This window comes from Myxine glutinosa, chromosome 11 (genome assembly GCF_964187855.1).
Source record: "Myxine glutinosa chromosome 11, kmMyxGlut1.1, whole genome shotgun sequence".
Taxonomy (NCBI): Eukaryota; Metazoa; Chordata; class Myxini; order Myxiniformes; family Myxinidae; genus Myxine; species Myxine glutinosa.
Window position 1 is genome coordinate 5722219 of NC_136271.1, and position 25610 is coordinate 5747828.

Sequence of the window (25610 nt, forward strand, 5' to 3'; positions counted from 1 at the left end):
TGTGGAGCCACTTTTTAATGGTAGACTCGTGCACTTTGACATCAACAGTGGCAAGAGCTACCTGTAGGTCCCATGATGACATTCTGGGGTTCTTAGAGACTTCTTTCAGCATCTTGCGGTCTGCTCTCGGGCTGAACTTGCTGGGGCAGCCTGGCCTGAACAAGTTGGCAGTTGTTTGGAATCTTCTCCACTTGTAGATGATCTTCCAGAAAGTCAAATGATTGATTTCAAATTGTTTGGAGATCTTTTTAAATCCCTTCCCAGACTCGTAGGCATCTATAACCTTCTTTCTGAAGGCCTCAGAGAGCTCTTTTGATCTAGGCATGGTGACGCCGCACACTTCAACAACAAAGAGCGAACCAAACTAAATGTCTGAGGTTCAAATAAGACAGGTTCCTCCAAGATCCTCTCTAACGATGTTCTAATCATTTGCACCTGAGCTGGTGCACCTGATTCTAATTTTATGTATTTGAAGTAGTGGTAAATGTAGGGGTGTACTTACTTTTTCCACATGCGAAATTTGCATTGATGTTTATTTAAATTATACAATGGACTACAAAATGTAAATGTTTCATGATATTTGTTATATTATATCACCTTTATCTATCAATATTGTTGAAATGAAGATCAAATAGCTGTATGTTGAAATATGTTGAAGTCAAAACTTTACATGTGGTGGACTTACTTTTTCACGTGACTGTACGTCTGGTGTGGGAGCGCTCCATTTTAGGACATTTAGTTGACCGGCGCGTTTCCTTGTTATCGGGTTCCATTAAATAAACCTGTTATTTTTGTACATTTTAAATCCTTTTTTCGTTTCAGTTACTTTTTGCAGGATTGAAGACTGGCTCGGCTCGGGTAAAAGCTTCCAGCTTCTTCTTCTTCTCTTTTCCTCTCGCGCATAGATAATAAATCAGCTATTGAACAACGCCTCAAAGTAACGCTCGATTAGTATGCTTGATTTCTCGGTCTTCACCTCGGGGAATCACTCGACAATATTTAATTTTGTCAGGTAAAACGCATCTCCCTATACGAGATCGCTGCTGGTGATAGATATACGCATCTGGCTATACTAGATCGGTGCCGGTGTGTGTGTGCTACTGTGTGTGTGTTACTGTGTGTGTGTGTGTGTGTGTGTGTGTTACGATGTGTGTGTGTGTGTGTGTGTGTGTGTGTGTGTGTGTGTGTTACCGTGTGTGTTACTGAAACTGAACAAAACTGTCACCTGAAGGAGCAAGGAATGTCATTGTCTTGCACGAATGGTTTATTAAATTGCTAAAGCATAGCCTGGTACTTCGAAAGTAGTTTGTGAGTGTAACTTCCATGGGATAGGGTGTCACTCCACTGCGTCTGAGTCCACTGTACCTGCAATCTATTTTTTAAAATTCCCTCTAGATGATGGACACAGATGGTATATCATAGTCCCATTCCCATATCGGTGAGGTGGAAAGAACTGGGAAGTGGAGGTGTGCTGTGTGCAGGAAGGGTGGCGGAGTGAACTCCATTCAATGTGCAATGTGCGCTTAGTGTGTTCATCAAAAATGTAGTGGTTTGAGAGGGTCATTAACCATTGTGGCAGCTACATTCAAGTGTAAGGCGTGCACAGAGGGAGCTGCAGATGGAGGAAATATTGAGTTGGATCTTGGAGACGGCGTGAAGCTGGAAGGTGTGAAAACATTTTGCTACCTAGGAAACATGCTGAATGGAGAAGGTGGATCAGATTCGGCAACAGATGCCAGAGTGAGATGTGCATGGAAGACGTTTCGGGAACTGAGTGGCGTGCTGACGAGGAGGGGAGTGTCGTTGAAGCTGAAGGGAAAGGTGTATGCTGCATGTGTGAGAAGTGTTATGATATATGGGAGCGAGACATGGGTAATGAACGTAGAGCAGCAATGAAGGCTGGAAAGGGTGAAAATGCGAATGGTTCGGTGGATGTGTGGAGTATCGTTGAGAGAGAGGAAGACAAATGATGAATTGCGAAAGATGATGGGAATAGAGCCTGTGATGGATGCTGTGAAGAGAAACAGGTTGAGATGGTTTGATCATGTGTTGAGGAAGGATGAAAGTGACTGGTTGAGAAGAGTGATGGAAATGAATGTCGAAGGAAGTAGAGGATGGGAAAGACTGAGAAAGACTTGGCTAAAGGTGGTGGAAGAAGAAATGCAGGCAAGGGGGTTAACAAGGGGAGATGCAGAAAATAGGGCAAAATGGAGAAGATTGTCATGGGGCCCGCAAGGCTAACCCCCACTCTAGCAGGGAAAATGGCCTTAAAATGCCTGTTGTTGTCTATTCCCATCAGGAAACAATACATTGTACAACGCCAGGTACTTTTGCTGGTGTGTATGTATGTATGTGTATATAAATATATATATAGCGTGCCGACGGACATCGAAGCCGGTACACCCGGAAAAAAAAAAATCAAAACTGTCAGAAAGCGTCCGTAAATTAAAATTGATGTAAAAAAACTGTAAACACGTACATTAAAAAAACCTCAATCAATATCTACATTTTGGAAAATTGTAATTTATATTTCTGTAAACTGTCAAATAAGAATTTCAATGAATATTTACGTAAAAACCATTAAACGTGTCCGTAAAAAAAACAAAAAAAAACAATAAACCTAAATTGATATTTAGCAGCAGATCGATGATGCTTGCCTATAATTATGAAGCTTCTATTTATTATTTTGTACCTACGTACGAAGCACGGTTTGTTATTGCTTACAATGTGTAAGCATACCCAACTAGGAGATATATATGTACATATATACATAAATAACTATAAATATATTGTTACGGATCTCAGGGGTCGGTGCTCCCCTTATCAAGGGGGGGGGGGGGGGGGGTTAATCCCCTTGTCTTTTTAGCTGGCCGTCCCGAGTCCTGGAAGTTATAACGTCCTTCCCGGCGTGGCATTAGGTAGGGTTTGCTAGGCCTAGGGGTTCGCTGCTACCTAAGTACCAACGCCGGCCGGAAACGAGGGAATAACTCCCGCTCGAACCACGGATGTGATGGACAATGCCGAGAGAATAGCAATCCGCGATCCGAGCTATTAACAAATGACTAGACCCGATTCTAAGCGGTTTCCAATCGTGCCACGTTTACCCAATGGAAGAAAGGACGGATGCGATCGGATGGAGAGGAAACCAGAAGGTAGGAAGAACAAAGATGGGTCTATTAACAAATATACAAGAGAAGAGGAAACGAAAGGATGTACAGGAAAGGAAGAGGAAGAAGCAGCACACAGGGCAATCTTATTGCAGTCTTAACTTAGGACCCCAGACAAACATACACACACACGGGGATTGTAGCTGGTGGATGGTCAGGTAGAGGGTCCGGTGTGGGGTCCAGGCTCCAGTTGAGGCTCCAGTCCAGCGGCGAAACCCGGCAGGCAGCTCCGCGTATCTTGGAACGCGACCGGACCTTATATATAGCGGGGGGGAAGCTGGTGTCCTTCGTACGTGATATTCGCATGTTCGTGCTACACGCCTCCTCTCCCAAGTTCTCTTATCGGCGCCAGCGAGTGAGTCCTCTCCCAAATGTGCGCTCCGTATCAGTCTTTTGAAGCAACCAGCGCTCCCGACAAGTAGTCCGTCAAAGGGCTTTGCGCTCGCCTTTTTATAACTCTGCGCACAATTACTCCGCGAGCCAAAAAGCCATGCCTGCCAGTGATGTTACCTCAGCCCTGGTTGGCTGGTGAGGACTTACCGGCCATGCCTTTGACGGCTGGTTGACAGGCCACACCTTCTTCTTGGCGTTCCGCCCCCTTTTTCCTCGGGCCTAACCGCATGGCTTATGGCGTCGTTTGAGCGAGCTATGAGCCACCGACTGTAGGGGCGCGTAATGGCATCGCTTGGAGAGGGAGGTCGCAAAATGGACGGAATTGGGACCTACTCTTATTTAATGGATGCAACGCAGATTCAACTATTGGAAACACGGCCTTATCTAAAACACATATTAATGAAATAACTGGAATTCTATGGTGTCCTATGTGTTGCTTGTGGCCTATCTAGGGGTGCTACCTTTAACCTTTAATGATGAGAATTTATATTCAAGAGTTATTTACAAGTGAGGGTTCTAAAAGCGCAACAATATATATTAGTGCTGGGCGATAATCGCGATGGAACGATAATCGTGCTTTAGATTTGCTATTGTGGTAACGATAGCACAGACGTAGTAGAAAAGCAGTCAGCAGATCAGGATTTGAGAAAACAGGGGTAGTAATGCCACGCATGCCCATCAGCGACACAGTGCTGAGACCTTGTCTGCCTTCTCGGGTTAGAAAGACACGGAGTCCAATGGGCATTGACATTATAGAGTTAGATGGGGAGAGAGTTTGATGGGTTGGCCACATGAGATTTGGAGGCAAACACCAAGCTGACACATTCTGCCTTACCTCAAGTATAGTTTGTGGTTAAAATGCTGTTTCAGGCAAGGGAGGGGATTGAGGGAGAGCATAACAGGCAGCCTTGACAATATTTCACCCGGACCTAGAGAAAGGAGACTGGTTGGAGAGTTAATTATTTAAGTGGGCACACTGTGAAAATGCAAACCTTATGGAGGGATCTCATATCAGATTAGCCTTCCCTATTGAGAAAGAAAATAGCTCGATCACAAATACCTCGCCACAGAATTCATCGCACCATGTGAATCAACATGTGAATCTCACTTCACAAACTCAAATTGGTTTTGCCACACCTGTCTGGCATCCAACTTCCTTTCCAGGTCCCACCTTATAGCCCCATAATCCATAATGCAATTTCAGATTTTTTATATATATATATTTTTTACAAGCACACTGTGCTTATTGAGAGTTAAATCATGGAGCAAACCCAAATCAGTGTCCAATTATGTCTGCTGAGCTGTGCTTAACACACATGGAGTCTGATTTTAGATTTGTATAACTGGTATACAATTGGCACGTTCGTTTTGTCGCCAAATTAGGGGCATTCGGCATCATGGCATCCGTGGTCATCTGTCTGTAAATATTTATATCAGTGTAAATATTTAGACTATTAAAAGGGAATTTTTATGGGGAAGTGTCAAAACAAGATGAAAAAGGGTGTGTGGGGAGGGTGTGAAGGGGAGAGGCACATGGAGAGTTCAAAGGTTTGGGGCCACAAAGAGTGAAGAGTAAAATCAGGATCTCATTTTTCCCCCGACAAATAAATCACAAAGAGTTGACAGGGGAATGGAATTGAAACTTCATAATATCCGACTTGCCCACATCTTCACCAATTTGATGCCTTGCCCTGCCTGCGAACGACCAGGATGATAGTTTATAGCTGGGCCGAGTAACAAACCAGGGTTGGATAGCTCGGAGGCGAGTGTACCTAAGGACCAACATCACATACCTAATTCATGTCTGAAAACATGTCCTCCTACAATGTAGCCACAACCACCAATTAGGGAATAACCATGAGGAATATATTTACATCTGCCAGCACAGATCTTCTTACAGCTGCACTTGGTGAGTTCCCAACATGTTTCTGCAATTGGGCTTTCATTACCTCAAGTTATGTTCCATGCTTCATTGGCGTCCATATGCCATCCCCAATCGCTCGGTGGGAGAAGCTGGGAGTCAGAAACTGACCGTGACAAGCTCATTGACAATCAGCTTTGACATTACACGGATTTTGCCCACTCGGTAGTGACATTCACTGCACGTGCATGTGAAATCGCAAAACGGAGATGTTTGTCAAAAGTAAAGTTTTCTTTCATTGGACAGGCTTTTGATTGGCCAATTAAAACAACTAGTGAGATACCCATGCTACGCACGGGTGGGAGGCCAGAAGCAAACAGGCAATGCAGATACGGCGAATGCTAAAGCATGAAACCAATAAATTCCACATTACTGTAGCACCTTCAGTCGCATGTCAGACATGGACAGCAAGTTCGTGAAAGACTTCCATGAAAAATGTACCCGTACGCAAACAAACAGGTACGTTCACGCATAGAAACATCGATCGTGGGACCATGGCGAATCTGCATATGGCGATCCGCGAAGTTCACGTTTAAAAAGTAGAAACCACCACGGCATGTCGTCATTCACTTGAACTCGATATCTCTTTTTTCATTCCAAACAACATAACTCCAATCACAAATTCATCACAAAATAAACTTATAACAACATTGTTAATGTTTCCTTCATTGTAAAAACTACCGAGTCAACAGTTAAAAGGATTTTGAGCCGATAGGTGTTACGGCCTTGGCAAGATCGATGGAGACAGCGATCTGTTGGCTTATACACTGCCCAAATAGCTATGTGGAATTCTCTCATGTCGAGTTTAAACCCACGCCGTTTGAACTTTGGCAGAGGTCATTATTTACTTTTAATGATGTTTATATACGAATCAAAAATAAGATAATTGGTTTTGGGTCGTCCTTTCTGCATATCTCGTGGGATTGTGAGTAGGCGAGAGGACCATGATGGCGCGGAGGGGGTTGGCATTCTCTCAAGCAGGGATTCAACCCATGTCCTTATAAAAGGTCTTTGTCCGAGGTCACCGAGTCCGATCGGTGTAGCCGTGCAGCGATCGGTGCAGCCGTGCAGCGATCGGTGCAGCCGTGCAGCTATCGATGCAGCCGTTTGTGCGGCACCCAGGAAAATAACGTTATGCGGGAGTCCAAACCTGAAAATTCTGTAGGCCAAAGCTGAAATTGGAAAAACAATATACCCAATTTTACTCCAGGAGATCCCAGGATTACCCACCCAAAATATCGTTGCGATCGGTTCAACCATTTTTGCGGTACCTTCGAACGGACGGACAGATGGACAGACAGACAGACGGATGGACATTTGGTGAATTATAGTAAGATTCAAATTCATGACAAACCAAAACTAACAAGACAGAGTTGCTTTGCAATACATGTCCCCTACCAATGTGATATTTTCCAAGTCCAAAAAGGGCATAAACCCTTTGAAAATTGACGAAACGTCCTGAAACTCAAACTTGTTCTGTAACTTATCATAATAAAGCCGAAGGGTCAGTTGAAGGATGAGGGCAGAATGTCTGGAACACCACAGGTGAGACGGACGAATGGAGAGCAAACCTACAGTCCCCTCAGGTGAAACCAGTAGGGGACTAATAAAGTATTTTCTGCTTTGAAATTTGAAACAATATTTTATTTTTTCAAGTGCTTGAATTGTCCCCAGCCAAATTATTGTCTGTGGGAGTGAAATGGCAACTAGCTGTTGGCAACATCAAGCAAATGATTCCATTATCAAGTTCATTTCTCTCTTGAAAACGTCACATGCGCTGACAATATTGGTTACATAAAGAACGTGGTAAACAGAGTGAATTTGAAAAGTACAGCATCACGATAAACCCCAATAAAGGCATAAAGGCATAAAGGCTATGGTGGAGAGGTTCACAGGCTGCAGGAGTCACAAAAGGCTCAATGAAGAATGAGCAGATCTCAAGGGGCCTGCTCCAGGCCAAGAATATTGTGATGTGGGAGGAAAGAGAATGCATAGATAGATCATGTTAAGACTTTAGCATGGATCATGTGATTACGTAGGTTAAAATCTCATTGTTGTTGGAGCCTATATTCACTCATCAATTAAATACAACATTTTAAAAGGTGATGTTATACACGCAGAATCGATTTGGCTCCAGACAGGAATTGAAAAAGGAAAGGTTATCATAGAAGTTGAAAATAGGAAACCAAATACAGATATTGTTGAGCATCAAAATAGTTTGCTTTATCTATCATCGTTTGTGTCAGTTCAGCTGCACTTGCGAAAAATGATGCTTGTGCAGAAGCAGAGTAATGAAAGCAAGGCTCAATAAATGCCTCTATTATGGAAAATATCTGCAAGAAGTTGGAATTTTAACCGGGATTTTTTTCCCGAGAAATTGCGTCAGTCAATTTATCTCGGGACGTCCCGAGACCGTCTCAAAAGCCGAAACCGCCGGGATTTCGTCCCGGTCTCGGATCGGTTGACAGCCCTAGCAGGAAGGGTGTCGGAGTGAATTCCATTCAATGTACAATGTGCACTGAGTGGGTTCATCAAAAATGTCGTGGTTTGAGAGGGTCATTAACCAGTGTGGCAGCTACATTCAAGTATAAGGTGTGCATAGAGGGAGCTGCAGATGGAGGAAATGTTGAGTTGGATCTTGGAGATGGCGTGAAGCTGGAGGGTGTGAAAACATTTTGTTACCTAGGAGACATGCTGAATGGAGAAGGTGGATCAGACTCGGCAACGGTTGCTCGAGTGAGATGTGCATGGAAGAAGTGTCGGGAACTGAGTGGCGTGCTGACGAGGAGGAGAGTGTCATTGAAGCTGAAGGGAAAGGTGTACGCTGCATGTGTGAGAAGTGTTATGATTTATGGGAGTGAGACATGGGTAATGAACATAGAGCAGCAACGAAGGCTGGAAAGGGTGGAAATGCGAATGGTTCGGTGGATGTGTGGAGTATCGTTGAGAGAGAGGAAGACAAATGATGCTTTGTGAAAGATGATGGGAATAGAGCCTGTGATTGATGCTGTGAAGAGGAACAGGTTGAGATGGTTTGGTCATGTGTTGAGGAAGGATGAAAGTGACTGGTTGAGAAGAGTGATGGAAATGAATGTAGAAGGAAGTAGAGGACGGGGAAGACCGAGAAAGACTTGGCTAAAGATGGTTGAAGAAGAAATGCGGGCAAGCGGGTTAACAAGGGGAGATGCAGAAAATAGGGCAAAATGGAGAACATTGTCATGGGGACCGCAAAGCTAACCCCCGCTCTTGCAGGGAAAATGGCCTTAAAATGCCTGTTGTTTTGTTTGTTGTATCTGCATTATCCGTTCTAGCCAAGGTGTTTGTAAAATTGGTAAATGAAAGAATACTTGTTTTTTTTAGAAATTAATCAAGTATTTTATAAACAAAAGTTTGGTTTTCGTAAACAATACAGTACTAAATTATCCCTAATAAATTTAGCAAATAATATATTAAAATTTTTGGATACGGAAGAATAACCTTTGGAATGTTTATAGACTTCCAAAAATAATTCGATGCAATCGATCATGAGATTTTATGTGGTAAATTGCCACATTATGGTACAAGAGGATTACCTTTACAATGGTTTCGAAATTACTTATTAAATCGAACTCAATTTGTCGATTACAGCGGAGAAAATTCCTTTATAATGTCAATATATTGCGGTGTTCCACAAGGCTCGGTCTTGGGACCAACTTTGTTTCTTGTTTATATTAATGATTTGCCAAATGCCACTGACTATTTTAATTTTAGATTTTTGCAGATGATTCCAATTTATTTCATACTTTTCCAAAGGGCCGAGCTACAATATATATGAGAGAACTGCACATATGGAAATGGTCACAAGTTGGTGTAATGGAAATAAACTTACAATATCTAAGACAAATTATGTGCTTATTAGAGGATGACAGAAAACGATTACAATACAGTGAGGCCTCACGATTGCAGAAACCACAATAAGTGAGGTTGATCATACATCATTTGTCGGCTTGATTATTGATAAGCACCTCACTTGGAAAAATCATATTGAGAAGGTTAATAAATGCATCTGGCAAAAAGTTGGTATTTTATATGGATTGAGAAACTTTGTCCCAAGACGCATTTTGATTTTAATTTATACGGCATTTATACAGCCACATATTACATATATAATAGAGGTGTGGGGTAGCACGTATGAAACTAATTTGAAGCTTATAACTCAGAAGATGGCTTTGCGTACTATTACATTTAGTACAATTATGTTACAGTCAAAGCTTTTGTTTAAAGATTTGAATTTGTTTTTCAATTGCATTGACTGTCTGTAGCTTTATGTACAATTTGATAAATTACAAACTTCCATACTCGATTGTTCAATATTGCTCTTTAATACAACATAAATATCGTACCAGACAAAAGGAAAGTGAAAAACTGTATGGACCAAAATGTCGCACATCTCTTGCAAAATTTTGTACTGTGTATCATATCACATAACTGTTCTCGGGAACTGAGTGGCATGCTGACGAGGAGCGGAGTGTCGTTGAAGCTGAAGGGAAAGGTGTATGCTGCATGTGTGAGAAGTGTTATGATTTATGGGAGCGAGACATGGGTAATGAACGTAGAGCAGCAACGAAGGCTGGGAAGGGTGGAAATGTGAATGGTTCGGTGGATGTGTGGAGTATCGTTGAGAGAGAGGAAGACAAATGATGAATTGCGAAAGATGATGGGAATAGAGCCTGTGATTGATGCTGTGAAGAGAAACAGGTTGAGATGGTTTGGTCATGTGTTGAGGAAGGATGAAAGTGACTGGTTGAGAAGAGTGATGGAAATGAATGTAGAAGGAAGTAGAGGGCGGGGAAGACCGAGAAAGACTTGGCTAAAGATGGTCGAAGAAGAAATACGGGCAAGGGGGTTAACAAGGGGAGATGCAGAAAATAGGGCAAAAATGGAGAAGATTGTCATGGGGACCGCAAGGCTAACCCCCGCTCTTGCGGGGAAAATGGCCTTAAAACGATCATTCATTCATATACAGACTTGGCATTTAATATGGAATTATTTTTTTTTCTTGACTTGGGTTTACTTTCTTAACTCAGTATATCAATGTGGTGAGTTTCTTTTACACTTTGGTGATTTATTTGTTAAAAGAACCATGTCACTGATTGTCTGTCGCAGCAAGAAGTCAACAACAGGATTATATCAGAGGTGGCGTGGCAAAATGTACGGACAAGTGCATTTGATGATTGGCTTCACAGTCGGGTATACAAGGGTTGTTGCGTTCTGTATTAGTGGAAAACAACTGCTGCACATCTCCAAAAGTTATTGCCGCTTCCTCTGGAGATGGTCCGTCAACTCGACAATGCTGTTTGTCATGGAGTGGTGGCTTTACGAAATTACGGCATGAAACAGCGTGCGATTGCTCAGCAGTATGGCATCAGTCAAGGTCAGGTGTCAAAGATCCTGAAACGAAATGCTCAGAGGGGTGTCCCTTCTCCAATACCGAGGCCAGGACGTCCCTGCAGAACCACAAGGAGGGATGATCGCCAGCTGCACCAGTTAGTCCGCAATGGCCAGACCAAGTCAGCTAATCGGCTTAGGGCTGAGTGGCAGCAACTGACAAATGTGCCTGTATCCAGAAGGCTAGTCAACCAACGACTGGTTCAAGCAGGCTATCGTGCCAGGCGTCCCCTGAGAAAGCCACGCCTGACCAGACAACACCACCAGCGCCGATTGCAGTGGGCCAGAGAGCACCGTCAATGGCAGCCAGGACACTGGAATCACGTGATCTTCAGTGACGAGTCTAGATTTCTGGTCTATCGTCAAGATGGCCACGTCCGAGTGCACAGACAAGTGCATGAAGCCTACAACAAAGATTGTATAGTGCCAAGAGTCCAAGCTGGAGGTGGTGGGGTGACCGTTTGGACTGCTTTTCATGCAGGGGGCAAAACTGACCTGGTTGTTCTGAATGGAAACCTGAACCAGTTCAAGTACAGGGCCATTCTGGAAGAAACATTGCTTCCATTTGCTCGTGCAGCCTTTCGAGGAAACTTTGTCTTCCAAGATGACAATGCACGACCTCATCGTGCTCACGTGATCCAACACTTTCTTGCTGACCGTGGTGTAGAGCATATGGAGTGGTCTGCCATGTCCCCGGATATGAATCCGATAGAGAACTTGTGGGCAGAATTAACGCGTCAAATCGACCACTTGGACCAGCTTGGACCTCTGTGTGTGAATTGCAGCAGGCTATTGTCACTGCATGGCAAGCGATTCCTGTCCAAACCTTGGCAAATCTCGTGAACAGCATGCCTCAACGTGTACGTGCTCTCCTGAATGCTCGTGGGGGTTACACGAAGTACTGAACTGTAATTTTACTGTCCGTAATCCCAGTCGTAATTGAACTTTTGTTTTTGTTAAAAAAATTTTTGGCTAATGTGCAAAATAAAGAGATACTCCTGGAAAACGTACAGAAGTTTAACACAGTACTGTCCATGAATTGAGTTCGATATCAGTTTACATCACTTTCAAGGAGCAATTTATTTGTTTCGAAATGTCAAATGTGGTTTTTGTTTATTTTAAAGGTCACATTAACAAAATCTAGAATAATTTCAACATAATTCCAATGAACTTTTGGTTCTAAGACATCTTGAAAAGTAAGTTCACCCCCACAAAAAAATATTCCATATTAAATGCCAAGTCTGTATATTCAATCATTGTTTTCTTTTTTTATGTCATTGTAGACAAAGTGTTGTCGATTTTGATGTGGATAATAATAAAGTTCAAGTTCAAGTACTTTATACACCGTTCCACAGAATTTGTGGAGGCCTTTATCAGACCTCCGACTCAGTCTGTCCATGTTAACGGTCCGTCTGACGGAACTACACCATGGGAGTGCTGTACGAAAACCATGCACTTAATGAGGGACCCATTTAAGAATATCATGGATATCACAATTTAAGCCCTAGCTCAGATGGGGCAAAGGGCCTACTGAAGGCCATGGTCAGCCTAAAAGGGTCTGGTCAAGGGCACGGATGTCCCTCAGGACTTTTATGTCTGCTGTCTACCTCTCATGACACCTGTAACTTGGGCCCGTGTGATATCTACGCCTCAAAGGCGTAGATATCACACGGGCCCAAGTTACAGGTGTTATGAGAGGTAGACATCTGACAGTGCATATTAAGACAGCAGACATAAAAGGACCATTCAGAGCCCACTGGCACAAGGAAATACAGGTACCAGTAGTAAACAAAAAATGGAAACACCAATGTAAAGTAACTTAATAGGACGTGGGCCTCCATGTGTGGCCAGTATGACTTGTATGCACCATCGCATACAGTCCACCAGCATCTGGAATTCTGCACCATTATTCCACGAGAAAGTCAATCAACTCACACCTGTTTGATGTAGGAGAAAAACGCTGTCTCTGGCATCGTTCAAGAATATCCCATAAATACTTCATTTGGTTCAGATCTGGTGACTGAGAAGGCCATGACATGGAAAACATCAGTGTGATGCTCATCAAACCATTGAGCAACCACAATGCTCTGTGGATGGGGGCATTGCAGAGTCTCCTCTTGCAGCCATGCTATCCATAATTATTAGTTCCTCCCTCTTTCTCTAACCATCCTGGATCTGAAAAGGCCCAGACCACCCGGGGACCCTTTGTTCCCCAACCTTTCCGGATCTGCGGCAATGATTTGTTCACCGATTGGGAAACACACGTGGTGTGAGTCTACGAAGTCGATCACCGCTTGCGGTGGCCGCTTCTCCATGGGCAAGCACTTCTTGTCAGCAAACTACAAGATCTTCCTTGAGGAGATCTTCCATGTGGCACACATCCCACAGTGAGGCACCCCTCAATGGGGGAAGCTGTTTGTATCCGGCCCCCGTGGCACAATATGAAGCTCGACTGGTCATCTGTTGTGCCAGAGTACAAACTTCCCACGACTGCCGGCCTCCACACCGACACGCACCGCTTTGCCATGGTCTTTGGCCACTGGGCCCAAACCTACCCACTCAATGGGTTGGTCTCGACGAAGTTCCGGATATCCGGACAGCAAGCGCTGTTGGTTCTGGGTCGCCGGTTCTCATACGGACCTGCCTTGGTGGGCGGTTCTCGGCCCAGCTGCTTCGGACTTGGCAAGGCAGCGGCGGTCGTGTGAGACCCACATAAAGTAGTTCCTCTGAGCAGTCAACCCTGACTTAGCCAGGTGGGCCCGCTCAAGGGGACTGTGCATGCGTGCACCACACGTGCTGGGTAGGGTGGCATGGGTGGTGGGAGGGAGGCTGGGACTGTTTCCCGGTGCAGCCTCTCGACTGAGGGCTGGCTGGATTGCGAGCATACGCACTCGCAGGGCGTGGGCATCGCTGGTGTATGGGTCCGAATGTGACGTGGACCTGGCGGTGCTCTCCAAACCCTACAAAGCATCTGCAGGTGGTGATTGGCACACAGAGGAAACTGAGGTTGCTGAGCGGATGTTTGCCACCTGCTACCTACACACCGAACCGATGCATGAGCCATATGAAGGCAAGTCTAACCGCTTGAAGGAGACACCAGATGATCTTGTGGATCACCTGATGGCCTCCATAATGATGCAAATGACCCTTCTCAAAGGGCCAGATCCATCGCATAAATCGAAAATTGCGCCACGTAAGATCGCAAATCGTGTGGAGAAATCTTTGGGGCAGCTTCAGCAGCATTGGAAATCGGCATGCGGCGTTGATTTGCACATGCCTGTCTACAAGCTGCTTAACCGCCTCTTGGAGATATCCGCCCAAGTTGCAGTCTGGGAGAGGATGCCAGGAGGGGAGTGGTGAGGTGGTGGGGTTGGAAGAGCTGTTGCGACCTGGTTTGCAGGGGTCACCAATCACCTGGTGGCCCGGGGCGTTCGCATATGAGTGGGGTGGGTGGGGTTCAAGAGGGGCCCCCTACTTCAAATGGTCCGGCTGTTCTCGTTATACAGAAACCAGGCAATTAGGCCTGTGCAGCATTTTTATAGATGACCCGCAGCATGCTGGGATGCTATTTGCTCAATTTACACATGGGCTACACCTGTGTGGAAGCTGTTGCTTTGAGTCCCTCATTTACAACACCAACAACACTATAAACAGCAGAATATTCTAAAATGTAAACATCCCACTTTTGTAGCAACATTCAACACATGGACACTTAACTCATCGGAAAAGATCAACGAAACTGTTGCACTCACGGAAAGGTTCGGCATCAATTGGGGGTGTTGGCCTACTTATTAGTAACACTGCAAATAAAAGCTTGAATAACATTGAGCCGATTAATAGTCGCATAACAACAACAACAACAACAACATGCATTTTAAGGCCATTTTCCCTGCTAGAGCGGGGGTTAGCCTTGCGGTCCCCATGACCTTCTCCATATTGCCCTATTTCCTGCATCTCTCCTTGTTAACCCCCTTGCGCGCATTTCTTCTTCCACCATCTTTAGCCAAGTCTTTCTCGGTCTTCCCCGCTCTCTACTTCCTTCTACATTCATTTCCATCACTCTTCTCAACCAGTCACTTTCATCCTTCCTCAACACATAACCAAACCATCTCGACCTGTTCCTCTTCACAGCATCAATCACAGGCTCTATTCCCATCATCTTTCGCAATTCATCATTTGTCTTCCTCTCTCTCAACGATACTCCGCACATCCACCGAACCATTCGCATTTCCACCCTTTCCAGCCTCCGTTGCTGCTCTTCATTCATGACCCATGCCTCGCTCCCATAAATCATAACACTTCTCACACATGCAGCATACACCTTTCCCTTCAGCTTCAACGACACTCCCCTCCTCATCAGCACGCCACTCAGTTCCCGAAACTTCTTCCATGCACATCTCACTCTTGCAACCGTTGCCGTGTCTGATCCACCTTCTCCATTCAGCATGTCTCCGAGGTAGCAAAATGTTTTCACACCTTCCAGCTTCACGCCGTCTCCAAGATCGAACTCAACATTTCCTCCATCTGCAGCTCCCTCTGTGCACACCTTACATTTGAATGTAGCTGCCACACTGGTTAATGACCCTCTCAGACCACTACATTTTTGATGAACCCACTCAGCGCACATTGTACATTGAATGGAGTTCACTCCGACACCCTTCCTGCACACAGCACATGGCCACTTCCCAGTTCTTTCCACCTCACCACATGCTTTACCACTTGCCATCACCTTCGTCTTTCCTATATTCACCTTCAGACCTTTTGTCTCCATACATTCCTTCCACTTGTTCATCTTTTCCTTCAGTCCATCCATACTTTCCACAATCAACACCAGATCATCTGCATACAACAACTCCCACGGTAAACCCTCCTTTACGTTCTGAGCCAGCACCTCCATCACAGCTACAAATAGTAGTGGACTTAGTATCGACCCCTGATGCACTCCCACCTTCACCTCAAACTCACCACTGTTCCCGTCCTTCGTCCTTACAGCTGTGCGCGCTCTTTTGTACATTGCCATCACTACTCTGATCAACCATTCCTCCACTCCTAACTTCCTCAATGCCCGTGTCAAAACTTCGCGTGGAACCCTATTGAATGCTTTCTCCAGATCAACAAACCCAAGAAACAACTTCTTCCTCTTCTCCATGTACTTCTCCTGCAACTGCCTCACAATAAAGAGCGCGTCTGTCGTTCCTCTTCCTGGCATAAATCCAAACTGCATTTCGTCGATCTTCGCCTTCTTCCTTATCCTCCTCTCCAACACCCTTTCCAATACCTTCATTCCATGCTCCAATAACTTTATCGCTCGGTACGAGCCACACTCCAGAGGGTCACCTTTTCCCTTGTATAGAGGGACGAGGGTACTCAGTTCCCAATCCACTGGAATGCGGCCTTCTTTCACCACCAGATTACGGATCTCTGTCATTCTCTTCACACCCCAACTTCCTGCTGCCTTCAACATATCTCCCACAACTCCTGTCGGCCCTCCCGCTTTTCTACTCTTCATTGCTTTTATCGCTTCCTCAACATCCTTCTCAGTTATCTTCTCTGCCGGTCCTAAAACTGGGTTACTCTCTATGTTGCCATCCCATTCATTCTCTGTATTCAACAGCATTTCCATATATCTTTTCCATCTTCCTTTAATTCCATCTGGGTCCACAACGATTTGTCCCACTTCATCCTTCAAGCAACTCAGCCCCATCACATCACACCTCTCTTTCGCTATCTGCTTTGCAATCCTGAATCACGCTCTCTGACCCTCTTCCGAATCCATGCGTTCTCCGAACATTTTCCTACATGCCTCCTGCGCCTTTGCTACCTCTTTCTTTGCAGCCTTCCTGGCTGCCTTATAACTGTCATGCTCTGCTTTTTCTGCTCCCGTACCCTTCGCCTTCTGCCACTCCTTGAACTTCTTCCTCTTCTCGTCAATCCTCTTTCCAACTTCATCATCCCACCACCATGTTTCCGAGTGCCTCGGTGGTCCTTTTGTCCATCCACATACCTCACCAACGGCTCCCAACAGACTAGCTTTCATTGACATCCAACGACTTTCAAGCTCAACCACATCATCCTCGACCCTACTCAGCCTCTCTTTTAATGCCTCCCTTACTGTCACCTCTTTCAACCTCCACACCTTCATTCTCGGTTGGTACTTCACCCGCCGAGCTCTCTTCGCACCTTTCACCCTTACGTCGCAGAGAACCAAGTGGTGCTGTGAAACAGCCTCCTCCCCCGGTATCACCTTTGTGTCCCAGAGGTGCCCCCTATCTCGCCTACGCACCATCAGGTAGTCAATGGTTGTCGTCGACCCACCTGACGTGTATGTAACAAGCTTATTCTCCTCTTTCTGGAACTGAGTGTTACAAATCAACAAATCAGCTCCATCAGCAAACTCCAAAATCCTTTCACCTTCTCCATTTCTGACACCATTTCCGTAACCCCCATGATCTCCCTCAAAACTGTCCATACTCCTTCCCACATGTCCATTTAGGTCTCCTCCTACCACGACAACTTCCTCATCTTCACGTTTTCCATCAGCTTCTCTATCGCACACCAGAACTTGTCCTTCTCTTCATCGCTCCGACCAACCTGCGGAGCATATCCCGAGATGACGTTCACCAAGAGCTTTCCAATCATCATTTTCACCATCATCAACCTATAACTCACTCTAGTCACACTCACCACACTGTCTACAAACTCCTCAGAAAACAGGACACCAACACCATTCACGCCCTCCGGGCACCCTTGCCACACAAACTTGTATTTCTGTCCCTGCCTACCCTTCACCATTCTCACACCACTTCCCTTCCATCTCGTCTCTTGCACACAACATATGTCCACTCTTCTTCTGACCAATACTTCCACCACTTCTCCTGATATCCCTGTCATTGTCCCTACATTCCATGTCCCAAACCTCAGAAACCGATCTCCACTTCGGGCTGTACCCTGCCCATATGTAGTTGTAATTGTCATGGTTCTCTTTTTGAGGCAATGTTTTTATGGCCGGATGCCCTTCCTGACGCCAACCCTCTTTGTCGCCTCTTACGACACGCAGGGATACGGTGTACCTATTCTAAACAGGGTACACACCGGGAGCATAATGCTAGCAACCTTCAACGGTAACCCTGAAGAAACAATAATACCATGCAGCCATGCTAGAATCCGACCAACCAATGTCATCGGAAGAAGATGCACTGGCGTTCTTCGATCAGATTACAGAACTTGTAAACAATGTCCCGAAACACAACATCATCATCATCGGAGGGGATATTATGAATGCAAAACTTGGTCCAGCTGAGTGTAAGATATCATTCAACAATATTACAAATAGGAACGGCAGATATATATTAGATCTTATGGTGGAATGTAAACTTATCTCGATGAGTAATATGTTCCAAAAACGGAAAAGTAAACTTTGGACTTTCACTACCACCACTAAACATAGAGCACAGTTGGATTACATTTTTATCAACAAACAGTGGAAAAACAGTGCAATGAAATGCGAACCACCACAGCACGACTGGAGTAAGCTGAAAAATCAGTCAATTCTTCAGGCGTACACAGTAGAAGTGAAAAACCGATTTGATGCACTGCAAGCAGCCACAAGTACCCGAATTGATGCACTGCAAGCAGCCACAAGTACCCAAATTGATGCACTGCAAGCAGCCACAAGTACCCAAATTGATGCACTGCTAGCAGCCACAAGTAGCCAAATTGATGCACTGCAAGCAGCCACAAGTACCCAAATTGATGCACTGCAAGCAGCCACAAGTACCCAAGTTGATGCACTGCAAGCAGCCACAAGTATCCAAATTGATGCACTGCAAGCAGCCACAAGTACCCAAATTGATGCACTGCAGGCAGCCACAAGTACCCAAATTGATGCACTGCAAGCAGCCACAAGTACCCAAGTTGATGCACTGCAAGCAGCCACAAGTACCCAAACTGCCGATGTTTTGTACGACAATATCGGCGCCGCTCACAACTACGCAGCTTAGAAACATATACCAGAAATGATTAATTGCAAACGTCGAGTACCGTGGGAAGATGAAAATATAACAGACAAAACATGCAGCACTGAAATCTGCATAAATTGCAAAGTCTGCAAATGGAACCGCAACTAATATTATTGAATACGATAATACAAGACAAGAACTAAAATGTGCTTATGATGCATGTCAAGAAAGGTATATCAGGGACAAAACCATCAAAATTACATCTGCAGCAGTCCATTATCAGTCACAACTAATATGGTGTATGGTAAATGAAATTGCTGGAAGAAAAAATAGTAACAAGGGGAAACATAGAGCTTGCAACCCTGCCGAAAGTATTGTAAAATGGAAGGATCACTTTGCAAACCTTCTCGGACAATCCCCACCTATGATCATACAACAACACAACAAACAACAGGCATTTTAAGGCCATTTTCCCTGCTAGAGCGGGGGTTAGCCTTGCGGGCCCCATGATAATCTTCTCCATTTTGCCATATTTTCTGCATCTCCCATTGTTAACCCCCTTGCCCGCATTTCTTCTTCCACCACCTTTAGCCAAGTCTTTCTCGGTCTTCCCTGTCCTCTACTTCCTTCTACATTAATTTCCATCATTCTTCTAAACCAGTCACTTTCATCCTTCCTCAACACATGACCAAACCACCTCAACCTGTTTCTCTTCACAGCATCCATCACAGCCTCTATTCCCATCATCTTTCGCAATTCATCATTTGTCTTCCTCTCTCTCAACGATACTCCGCACATTCACCGAACCATTCGCATTTCCACCCTTTCCAGCCTTCGTTGCTGCTCTACATTCATGACCCATGTCTCACTCCCATAAATCATAACACTTCTCACACATGCAGCATACACCTTTCCCTTTAGTTTAACGACACTCCCCTCCTTGTCAGCACACCACTCAGTTCCCGAAACTTCTTCCATGCACATCTCACTCCGGCAACCGTTGCCGAGTCTGATCCACCTTCTCCATTCAGCATGTCTCCAAAATAGCAAAATAATTTCACACCTTCCAGCTTCACGCCTTCTCCAAGATCCAACTCAACATTTCCTCCATCTGCAGCTCCCTCTGTGCACACCTTACACTTGAATGTAGCTGCCACATTGGTTAATGACCCTCTCAGACCACTACATTTTTGATGAACCCACTCAGCGCACATTGCACATTGAATGGTCACTCCAACATCCATCCTGCACACAGCACACGGCCACTTCCCAGTTCTTTCCACCTCACCACATGCTTTACCACTTGCCATCACCTTCGTTTTTCCGATATTCACCTTCAGACCTTTTGTCTCCATACATTCCTTCCACTTGTTCATCTTCTCCTTCAGTCCATCCATACTTTCCGCAATCAACACCAGATCATCTGCATACAACAACTCCCACGGAAAACCCTCCTTTACATTCCAAGCCAGCACCTCCATCACAGCTTCAAATAGTAGTGGACTTAGTACTGACCCCTGATGCACTCCCACCTTTACCTCAAACTCACCACTGTTCCCGTCCTTCGTCCTTACAGTTGTGCGCGCTCTCTCGTACATTGCCATCATGACTCTGATCCAGCATTCCTCCACTCCTAACTTCCTCAATGCCCATGTCACTACTTTGTGTAGAACCCGATCGAATGCTTTCTCCAGATCAACAAACCCAAGAAACAACTTCTTCCTCTTCTCCATGTACTTCTCCTGCAACTGCCTTACAATAAAAAGCGCGTCTGTCATTCATCTTCCTGGCATAAATCCAAACTGCATTTCGTCGATCTTCACTTTCTTCCTTATCCTCCACTCCAAACCCTTTCCAATACCTTCATTCCATGCTCCAATAACTTTATCGCTTGATACGAGCCACAGTCCAAAGGGTCACCTTTCCCCTTGTATAGAGGGACAAGGGTACTCAGTTCCCAATCCACTGGAATGCGGCCTTCTTTCACCGCCAGATTACAGATCTCTGTCATTCTCTTCACACCCCAACTTCCTGCTGCCTTCAACATATCTCCCACAACTCCCGTCGGCCCTCCCGCTTTTCTACTCTTCAATGCTTTTATCGCTTCCTCAACTTCCTTCTCAGTTATCTTCTCTGCCGGTCCTAAAACTGGGTTAGTCTCTATGTTTCCGTCCCATTCATTCTCTGCATTCAACAGCATTTCCTTATATCTCTACCATCTTCCTTTAATTCCATCTGGGTCCTAACTTCCACCGATGATCATAGCCCCTACTAATACAGTTGTAAATTAGATACTGCCAATTGATACAGGAAACTTCACAATGAAAGAACTAATAACAGTAACAAAATCAATGGCTAACAACAAAGCCTCGGGTATTGATGGAATTCCACCGGAGGTTTGGAAAAGTTGTGCACTCGACGAGCAGCTACTCAAAATCTGTAACCAAGCCTTTTATCTGGGGATAAACTAATTCAGTGGTCAAAGAGTGAAATTGCACTATTCCCGAAGAAAGAAGATCTAAGCGTTGCAAAGAACTATCGCGGAATCAGCCTAACTTGTATCTCTGTGAAAATCTACAACAAACTGCTCTTATACAGGATAAGACCGCATATCGAGCCAATACTGCGCAACAATCAAAACGGGTTTCACCCAAAACAGATCAGCAACAGTACAAATCCTTATTGCATATGGCATTCCTCCAACAATCGTGAATGCTATAGGTATTATGTATTGAGATACAACAGTTCGTGTACGCCCACCCGACGGCGAAACGGATTTCTTCCAAATACTGGCTGGAGTTTCCAAGGGGACATTCTCGCACACTTTCGTTTCCAAGGGGACACTTTACAAGTTGACACTGTTAAGGATTTCCTCCTCATCATCACTCTCGACTTTTCTCTACGATCAGCAATCGACGGTTATGAGCAGCTAGGATTCACCCTAAATGAGAGACGCAGCAGTCGTTACCCAACTACCACCATCACAGATACTGATTTCGCCGATGATATTCGCATTCTTTCCGACACTAGCTGAAGCGCAACAACTTTTACAAAGGGTTGAGTGTGCAGCCACAGAAATCGGCCTTACAATCAACAAATAAAAGACTGAGTTCATGTCGTTTGGCAACATTGGCGATCTCATCTCTCTCAGTGGTAGCAAATTGAAGTGTGTCCCACATTTTCAATATCTGGGGTCATACATTGACAACACTGAAAAGGACATGGAGGTCCGGATTGCGAAAGCCTAGGAAGCATCAGTAAAGATGAATGTCGGTTGGAGGAGCGACTTATGCAGAGAACTGAAGGAACACTTCTTCCGTGCCACAGTCGGGAGTGTTCTCCTGTACGGAGCATAAACTTGGACGATGACCAACACTCTGTCCAAACAGCTCGATGGTGTGTACACTAGACTACTGAGGGCATTACTCAACATTTTATGGAGAGCACACTGGACTAACAAGCGACTGTATGGAAAGATCCCGAAAGTATCAGAGGCAACACTCCAGAAACGTCTCAGGTTTAGTGGGCACTGTTAGAGAAGTGATTGAGAGATGGTACTTTTCTGGGAATCTTCTCATGGTCACCGCTCAAGAGGACGGCCCACTACAACCTACATCGATATACTGGAACGCTACACCAAAATCAACAGCTGTGACCTCCCTGAAGCAATGGTGAGAAGAGAACAATGGAAAAAGATTTCCTGTTGGGTGGAGGGTGGAGGGTGGAGGGTGAAGGGTGGAGGGTGAAGGGTGGAGGGTGGAGGGTGGAGGGTGGAGGGTGAAGGGTGGAGGGTGGAGGGTGGAGGGTGAAGGGTGGAGGGTGAAGGGTGGAGAGTGGAGGGTGGAGGGTGGAGGGTGGAGGGTGAAGGGTGGAGGGTGGAGGGTGGAGAGTGAAGGGTGAAGGGTGGAAGGTGAAGGGTGAAGGGTGGAAGGTGAAGGGTGAAGGGTGGAGGGTGAAGGGTGAAGGGTGGAGGGTGAAGGGTGGAAGGTCAAGGGTGAAGGGTGGAGGGTGAAGGGTGGAGGGTGAAGGGTGGAGGGTGAAGGGTGGAGGGTGGAGGGTGGAGGATGAAGGGTGAAGGGTGGAGGGTGAAGGGTGGAGGGTGAAGGGTGGAGGGTGGAAGGTGAAGGGTGGAGAGTGAAGGGTGAAGGGTGGAAGGTGAAGGGTGGAGGGTGAAGGGTGGAAGGTGAAGGGTGGAAGGTGAAGGGTGGAGGGTGAAGGGTGGAGGGTGGAGGGTGGAAGGTGAAGGGTGGAGAGTGAAGGGTGGAGAGTGAAGGGTGAAGGGTGGAAGGTGAAGGGTGGAGGGTGAAGGGTGGAAGGTGGAGGGTGAAGGGTGGAAGGTGAAGGGTGAAGGGTGGAGGGTGGAGGGTGAAGGGTGGAAGGTGAAGGGTGAAGGGTGGAGGGTGAAGGGTGGAGGGTGGAAGGTGAAGGGTGGAGAGTGAAGGGTGGTGAGTGAAGGGTGGAGAGTGAAGGGTGGAGGGTGAAGGGTGGAAGGTGAAGGGTGGAAGGTGAAGGGTGGAGGGTGAAGGGTGGAGGGTGGAAGGTGAAGGGTGGAGGGTGAAGGGTGGAGGGTGGAGGGTGGAGGGTGAAGGGTGGAGGGTGAAGGGTGGAGGGTGAAGGGTGGAGGGTGGAGGGTGGAGGGTGGAGGGTGAAGGGTGGAGGGTGGAGGGTGAAGGGTGGAAGGTGGAGGGTGGAAGGTGGAGGGTGGAGGGTGGAGGGTGGAGGGTGGAGGGTGAAGGGTGGAGGGTGGAAGGTGAAGGGTGGAAGGTGAAGGGTGGAGGGTGAAGGGTGGAGGGTGGAAGGTGAAGGGTGGAGGGTGAAGGGTGGAGGGTGGAGGGTGGAGGGTGAAGGGTGGAGGGTGAAGGGTGGAGGGTGAAGGGTGGAGGGTGGAGGGTGAAGGGTGGAGGGTGGAGGGTGGAGGGTGAAGGGTGGAAGGTGGAGGGTGGAAGGTGGAGGGTGGAGGGTGGAGGGTGGAGGGTGGAGGGTGGAAGGTGAAGGGTGGAAGGTGAAGGGTGGAGGATAGAGATTGAGATGGAGATTGAGATGATGATATACCAATAAATAAAACCTGACCTTCTGTACTCTTGCCTCATATTCATCTTTTGATCTCAAATCCAAATTTCTTGAGTATATAGCAATAATAACAAATTTGACTTCATTGTTCCAATACTTATGGAGAGCACTGTAGATGTAAAACCTTGCAGTCATGGCACTTCTTCCTCCTCCCAATAGTTTAGACCTATATTGCAGCCTCAATGTCGTGTGCAGATTTAAACCTCATTGAGCCTGTTCAGGTAACATCTAAATCGTGTCAACACTTACACCACAAAACAAAAGCTATTCGAAAAGGAACTAGTGATAAAATAACATTGATCGAAAATTTAAATATAGTTTAAAATGCAGGTACATGGCACATAGGCCAGATGAGACCAAATGGCCCACTCCTGCATCCTAACTTCCTTGTATCTCCATATTTTAATTGTTCAAATAAAATGACAAGCATGTCTAATGTAACATGATCAATGCGTACCAGGAGGGGTGCAATTCCCAGTTCCATTCTCGCCATCAATGGCCAGAAGCCTCCTTCCCACTGCAGGACGGCTCCCAAGTCTCGCACCTTTCCTGGATCCATCCAATTCCTCAACAAGTGTAAACTCTGGCTCGGAAATACCGTCGACGAAGCCACCCCATGATGTGGCAGTGCTATCCACGTTCGTATGACCTGGAACATACCACATGTAAAATATGTCATTGGAGGTAAAGAATCATCATCATCATCATCATCATCATCTGACGACAGTTTATTGCAGAACAAAATCAACGCTTGTTAATAATATGGTGGATGTATCACTCTCATTGATCAATGCAAAGGCCAATCTTAACGAAGAACTTTTGCTCTTATTCATCCGATAATAAGACTGAAATATCAAGTAAAGAAAGAAGACTTTGCTGAAAATACAGATTATGAAATTAGGGCCATGCACCTTCTCTTTCTGCTTCCACGTTAGTTTTTGCAGCTAGCAATGACATTTTCCCACTACTTTACAATAGCAACACCACACCATGTGCTCGGTCGGTAAGCCTAAACTTGGGCAACTGCGATCCGACCCCAAACTTGCCGTGTTGCTTCACGCGTGGCACGGCGACGTGGAATCGACATCGTTTGGGGGGGTTGGGGGGGGATGTCGACTTAGCAGTCCAGACTGTTGACACGTCTAAGAAGTGACAGAAAAGTGACAAAAGACGGCTTTGGGTCCAAGACTTTACACCCGGTAGAGGAATTCTTGGTGCCACATGATAACTTCATTGTCTGGCCCATTCATTTGAACTAACATTTCTAATCGTTAACCTTCTTCTTGCAGCTATTGCAATCCTTCCGCGTTCATTTGGCATCTGTATGTGAAACTTGAAAGAGTGGCCAAATGCTTGGCCATATATTTAAACAGTAAAGCCCCGAGTGGGCTGACGGTTGTTGTGCAGACCTCTGCTGATTTGGGGGTATCCCCAGGCTGGGAGCTCCCTGATCTTAAATCCAAATATCTAAGAACGAGCAATCCTGTGGACCACTGAGTAGAAGGGGCGATATCAGGTTTTAGAGCAATCGGTCGGTAAATAAGGGAGGAGTCGGGATCCGAAGTTTTGGGGTTAACCCTCTTCCCACCCCTCCCTGGGAGCACCCATGATCCGAAATCGAAAAATCGAAGCCTGAGCGATTGTGTGGGATACCGTCTTCTTTATTTGTCAAGT

At 45.7% G+C, this 25610-nt stretch overlaps 1 protein-coding gene across 1 annotated transcript in view; it reads right to left on the reverse strand.

Annotated features, from left to right (window-relative positions):
* The window catches only part of SLC24A4 (solute carrier family 24 member 4), a 247878-nt gene extending 222985 nt beyond the window's left edge, over nucleotides 1–24893 (reverse strand). Inside the window, exons 1-2 of the mRNA XM_078765934.1 lie at nucleotides 24848–24893; nucleotides 24394–24585 (exon numbers count right to left, since the gene is read on the reverse strand). Coding sequence (XP_078622060.1) covers nucleotides 24394–24585; nucleotides 24848–24893 — 238 coding nt within the window. The remainder of the gene's footprint in view (nucleotides 1–24393; nucleotides 24586–24847) is intronic.
* Between the last annotated feature and the right edge of the window lie 717 nt (nucleotides 24894–25610).